At 67.0% G+C, this 5,867-nt stretch overlaps 2 protein-coding genes across 2 annotated transcripts; one reads left to right on the top strand and one right to left on the bottom strand.

Annotated features, from left to right (window-relative positions):
- Positions 1-1,214: 1,214 nt before the first annotated feature.
- PFL1_05368 (uncharacterized protein) lies at positions 1,215-1,870 on the top strand (the record flags this gene model as incomplete). The annotated part of the gene is made up of 2 exons (XM_007882900.1): positions 1,215-1,265; positions 1,442-1,870. The coding sequence occupies 2 exons, from the start codon at positions 1,215-1,217 to the stop codon at positions 1,868-1,870; spliced, it is 480 nt and encodes a 159-aa protein (XP_007881091.1).
- Positions 1,871-2,687: 817 nt separating this feature from the next.
- PFL1_05367 (uncharacterized protein) lies at positions 2,688-4,928 on the bottom strand (the record flags this gene model as incomplete). The annotated part of the gene is made up of 1 exon (XM_007882899.1): positions 2,688-4,928. The coding sequence occupies one exon, from the start codon at positions 4,926-4,928 to the stop codon at positions 2,688-2,690; it is 2,241 nt and encodes a 746-aa protein (XP_007881090.1).
- Positions 4,929-5,867: the final 939 nt, after the last annotated feature.

The following is a 5,867-nucleotide window of genomic DNA, read 5'->3' as shown; positions in this document are numbered from 1 at the left end:
CCCAGCCCACGCCGTAGCCTCGCCCCCGCCTCCCCCCGACAGGCCTGGAATTTCCTTCTTGGCCCCAGGCTGAATTGGATGGGTGGGGTCGATTAGCAGCTGGGGGCCCCTTTGAAGTGAGTAGAGGGCACCGTTGTATTCCAGCTCGAGGACGGCCCTTTCAATCGCGCGAGCTGCTGTATTGGCGGGCGTGATCCGACTTCAAGCAGGTTTGAATTGAATGCGAGTAGCTGCGATCACGGCGGGCCGGCGCTCGCGGTTCTGCCCGTCTCTTGGTCAGCCTGACAAAGCGGCCATCGCATCGGCGTTTTCCCCAATCGGGCGGGCCGTCTTCGATTCCATCGGGCCGACGGGTAGGGTCTGAGGTGGACCCAGGCTGGCAGAAAGACGCCGGCGAGAAGCAAGCGCAAAGCAAGCAAGCAGGCAGGGGCGGCTGTCCACTTTGGCCTGAGTCGCCGTGGCATCATACGACAGCTCAGCGTGCGTGGCGTGGCAGCAAGCAGCAAAGCTGATTCACCCTCGCCTGCCCTAGGCCTAGCCTGCCTGTCCCAGCCTGCCTAGCCTCGACGACATCGACGTTCGTTTCGTAGGGCGTTTCGTGAATCGTGACCTTGGCCTCCCTCGCTCTCTCGATCCCAGCCTGCCTGCCGCCGCCGTCGCTCGCATTGATCGACCGCGAGGTGCCGGCTTCTCCACCTGCCTGCCTGCCTGCCTGGTGGACAGGCCAAGTTGTTCCGAGGCGAGCGCAGCGTGACCTGCCTACGGCGTGCCCAACGATGCGCTCATCGACCTGGTCTGCCTTGGCTTGCCCGACTGCCGCTGCCCAGCGTACGCCTGACGAGCCAGCGTCTGGGCTGCTCTGGTACGGTGGAAGCGAGATGGCTTCATCTCGCGCTCGCGCTGCGTCACCGGCTGGCGCGCGCTCTTCCTGCGGTACAGGCCGGGTAGGCTGCCGAGGAAGCTCGAAGAAGCGGCGAGCGACCGAGGATCGCACCTGCTGGGATCGACGGTCGTCTACTCGCTCCCCGCCGTCTCGAAAGGCGGACGGGTGCGGTATAAGAGGCCAAAGGGGCTGAGCCGGGCGGCTGATCCTCGCCATCGACCACCATTCATTCATTCCCCTCTGCACCATCGACTCGGCCATACCGCACCGTCGTACCGCCACCGTACACCACCAAGACCCCAGCCGACGCTAGAACCGCCCACCGCCCAACATGTCCGAGGCCTACGCAGGAAAGAGCGACCAGCAGATCATTGACGAGCAGGTGAGTTGCGCTCGTCGGCGGCAGGCAGACGACGGCAGAGCGGAGGGATGCCGCCCATCGTCGAGCGCCAATCCAACTGACCGACCCGCGATCCCGTCCACGTCACGCCACGCCACGTCTCCTCTCGTCGTTTGCTCCCTCGGTGCCCCCCGCCCGCCCATCGCAACAAACAACAGGCGCAGAACCTCGACTTCAAGGGCGACTACCAGCAGCGCGAGTCGTTCAACCCGCGCACCACGGTCCTCTCGGAGCAGAGCGGCGTCAACGAGTCCGGGCTCGACCAGTTTCCGGGCGCCAGCGTCTCAGTGGGGCGCACCGGCCAGACGGGCGGCGGCACCAACCCTCAGAACATCCCGCCCGAGGAAGGCGGCGACGGCCGCAGCCAGCGCACGGGCGAGAGCAGCGCGCGCTTCGAGGGCCTCGGCGGGCCCGAGGACAAGCGGCACGAGGCGCTCAAGCAGAACCCGGGCGGCTTCGACGCAAAGCCCCGCGGCATCGACCAGACGCGCCAGGGCCAGCTCAACGAGCCCGTCCCCCGCACCGAGGACCAGGCCCTCGAGGCCGACCAGGAGGCTACCGCCCGCAGCCACGCCATCAACTCGTAGACAGCTGGCAGCCGCGGCCTCGTCCCCCCGCATCTCGCGAGGCGATGGCCGGCAAGGTGACACCGCCGTGCCGCATCGTCGCCCTTCCGTCCCAACCATCTCTGTCCGCACCTGCAGCCTTGTAGCATAGCCGCGTCTCGTCTGCCTCTAATCCACGCCCAACGCACGCAACGCGAAGCCAGACGGCAAGCACGTCGTCGTGCATGATGGAACGTTCGGCCTGTCTAGCTCCCTCCGCGTCCACCTTGGCAGGACGAGCCACGTCCCATCGTCTCGTCGCGCCCTTGTCAACCAGGCGGCGCTTCAGTCAAGTCAGGCAGTGGCGCGTGGCGCGACAAGCAGGCTGGGTGCAGGTAGGGTATCGATGTCGAGGTCGATGTCGATGTCGAGGTCGAGGTCGAGGTCGGAGTCGACGCTGAGCAAGGACAGAGGCAAAGGGTGTAGCAAAACAGACTGAGCGAGCGAGCGCGCGAGCGCGGTGACAGGGGAGCTGGTAAACGAATGTACGGATGTGAGGGACGCCCGGCATGCCATGGCGGTCCGGAAGAGAGGCTTGCTGGAAACGAGTGTTGTGTAGACGAGGGCAGAGGGCAGGTGTGTTTCAAAGGTCGGAGCGCCAGCGCACCGACCGTCGACCCTGCCCATGATTATGTCCGTGGATTGAAGAATGCTGGAGAGGGTTCAACGCCGAAGGAGATGGTCGGTGGTGGTGGTGGTGGTGGTGGTGGGATGCAAAGAGGCAAGGACCGAGCGTGTGCGCTTGAGCGCGCGTGCGCCGTGCACGGGCCTGACGGTTCGGGCCGACCAAGCGGCTGATCTACGCCGCAATCGCAGCCGCAGCGGGCTGCCCGCCGGCGCTCTGGGCGGCATAGTCGCGCAGGATCTGGACAAAGACGTCGAGGCAGAGCTGGAGGATGCTCTGGTCGCGCTCCCACTCGTCTCCGCTCTGGCGCCTGCCCCTGCGGTGCTTGCGCCGGCCGTCGCAGCCGGGCAGGTCGTAGAGCCAGTCGGCGTAGCTAAAGTGGCAGATCATCTCGCCGCGCAGCGAGTAGACGTGGAGCGCAGGCTGGCGGATGGCCATGCGGCCGCGGATGCGCAGGTCGTACACCTCGAGCGTCCGCGACGTGCCGGGGATCGGCCGGGAGGGCTTCAGGTTGGCCTCGATCCTGCCCATCGACGAGAGCCAGGGCATCGAGGGGTAGCATTGGCGCCTGGTGAGGAAGAGGAGCTCGGCCTCCATGAGGCCGCGGGCGTTGACCATGTAGAAGCGCAGCCAGTTGGGGTTGTCGCGCCCTGCCGCGTACTGCTTGGACAGGTTGCGCGCGGCGCCGTTGAGGGCCTCGAGGTCCGAGGCGTGCATCTGTCCGGGCACCTGGTCGCGCGGATCGAGGCGCGAAGGGCGGGCGTGCGACCGGGCATGGTCGCTCCACCGCACCTCGTCGGCCCCAATCTTGGACGGGATGCCCGTGATGCCGAGGCCGTGGTAGCGCTTCTGGTCCGGCCGCAGCAGCTCGCGCCGGCTGATGGAGTTGCTCATCGACCCAAACACGCGGTTTTCGGCCTTGTCGCCGTCGTGCTTGTTGAGGCCGCGCTCTCGGCGCACCCAGTTGGTCGCCATGTGCATCGCCGCCTCCAGGACGGGTGCCGGGGTGAGGCCATTGCTCTTGACCGCGGCGATGAACGCCTTGGCCTCGTGCGGCGCCAGGACGTGGGTGAGCGTGCCCGTACCGCCGACTGGGCCCTTGTACGCCTCTTTACAGTGGGGCAGCACGCCAAGGGGCAGCATCCTGCCGCTCTCTGCCTCGGACCTGCAGATGGCCAGGAGCGGCTTGTTGAGCACGTTGCGGACGAGCCAGTTCTTGCTGTTGCTGTTGCGCTGCGTCAAAGCCACGACTTTGGTGCCGATGCGGTCCACGACGTTGGGTGCCGTCGCCTTGCCGTTGAGCTGTTCGCTCTTGCCACGTTGGATCTCACGCATCTCGTCCTTGGTCACCTTCCAGGTGTCGTGCTGGTCCGCCACGGCGTCCTGGAACGAGTCGGGCAGCCGGCAGACCTCGGGACCCCACTGGATCGGCGCCGGCGTGGGGTCCGCCATGACGTCGGCCAGGACCGCGACGAGGTCGTCGATAAGGAGCGCGGAGCCGACGCCGTCGGCGTTGCTGTGGCACTGCTCCAGGGTCAGCCTGGGCGGGATGCCGTCGGCCCTCGAGCCCGGCCAGAAGTGGACGATGAGGCGGTTGCAGTCGGTGTCGCGCCTCGACATCTGCGCGACAAAGTCGGCGTCTTCCTGCTGCTCCGGTCCCTCGACCTTGTCGCGCGTCCTCGGCTCGCGGTGGACGACGATGATCTCGTCGAGCCAGCTCTCGACCTCGCGGTCGGTGTGGACGATCTGGTAGGCGAGGGCCACCTGGAGGTCGATGTGCTTGCTGATGGTGCGCGGGATATCGGGGATCGGGTCGACGCCGAACAGGTCGGACCGCTTGACGAGCTCCATAGCGACAAAGGGGAAGAGGGAGCGCATCCTCCTCATCGTCTCGCGGACGTGGTCGACGGTGATGTCGGCGGGGACCGCGGCGCTCCGGTCCGTCGAGGTCGAGGTCGAGGGGCCGGAAGCTACGGCGGCCCCATCGGGGATCGACTTTTCGTAGAGCAGCATGGACGAGTACATGTCGGCGTGGCCGGGGAAGCGCTTCTGCCAGAGCAGGCAGTGTTCGCCAAAGGTGTCCTGCCTGCGGTACCAGTGCTGCTTGCCGTCGGGCGAGCCGTCGGGCGTCTTGCGCCACGCAAACTCGCTCGTCGCTGGTCTCGGCGCATACTCGTGTCGATCCGTGGCGGTGGGGCGAGGCGCGGCGGAAGCGGAAGCGGAAGCGGAGGCGGAGGCTGCGGCGGGGGCGAGGGCGGGGGCGGAAGCGGGCTGGCCGGTCTTTGGAGCGGCGGCGTCGCAGGGCCACTCTGAAGGCCGGATCGAAGTGGCGGGCGTCGAGGGGGCGTAGCCCGAGAGGGACGGGCTGGGCGGAGCCATGGAAAGCGCCGAGGTAGAGGGGGCGGTGGCCGTCATCGAAAGCGCTGGCTGGCTGTTAGGAGTAGGGGTCGGTCGGTGATGGCAAAGGCACGCGCAGCGTTGAGGTCGGGATGGGGTGGACGAAGCAACGAGGGAGCGGAGGGTCGGACGTCGTCGTTCTTAAACGCAAGAAAGAGGAGAGTGGTGGCCGTGTGCCAAAGGGGGGTCCGACACTCGTGCTGCTGCTTTCGAGCGCAGATGTGAGGGCCTACCGGTGCCATGGCGGAACACAGAGGAGAGAACGAGGCCAGGCCATCCAAGGCCATCCGAGGCCGGCTCGCGTCGACGAGGCGAGGCGGGGCAGACAAGGACAAGGACAGGGACAAAGGACAAGGCAGGGAAGGTGAAGCAGCCTAGCCTAGCGATTGCACGCCGTCGGCCGTCGAGCGAGGAGCCGGTGCAGCGCAGGACGCTACTGCCCCGCCTCTCGACGACGACGAGCGAGGGGCGGCTACGCGCACAGGAGTGGCAGGCCAGGCCAGGGCAACGCAGCAAGCCTACCCGTAGCCTCCGGTGGGGCGAGCTCGCGCCCGTCGTTGCTGCTGCTGCGACAGGCGGCGGGCCGGACAATCGGCATACATCGGAAAGGACGGCACAACTACTCTACACTCGCTTTGTCCGCCATCGAAGCCGCGCCGTATGTGGGTCTTGGGCTTGCCTGCCATCGAAGCGGCGGTCAGAGACGAGAGGGTTGGCCGGCCGGCAGGATCAATCTGGCCTTTGAGTCCGACGTTTTGATGGAAACGCAGCTGGTGGCGGTGAGACTTGCCTGCTGCGCAGAGGCAAACAATGACTGTAGGTAGAGAAGCGAACAGGACTACTACCACCGGGGGGCAGGCTGAGCTCGAGGCGGGGGCGGGGCTGGGGCCGAGAGGCAAGGAGCCAGCGACGAGGGCGGGGGTAGGGCGGCGCGCGTCGGCCTCGCNGCTGCGTTGG

Source organism: Pseudozyma flocculosa, assembly GCF_000417875.1.
Source record: "Pseudozyma flocculosa PF-1 unplaced genomic scaffold scaffold00019, whole genome shotgun sequence".
Taxonomy (NCBI): domain Eukaryota; kingdom Fungi; phylum Basidiomycota; class Ustilaginomycetes; order Ustilaginales; family Ustilaginaceae; genus Pseudozyma; species Pseudozyma flocculosa.
This window is presented reverse-complemented; position numbering and strand designations above follow the sequence as displayed.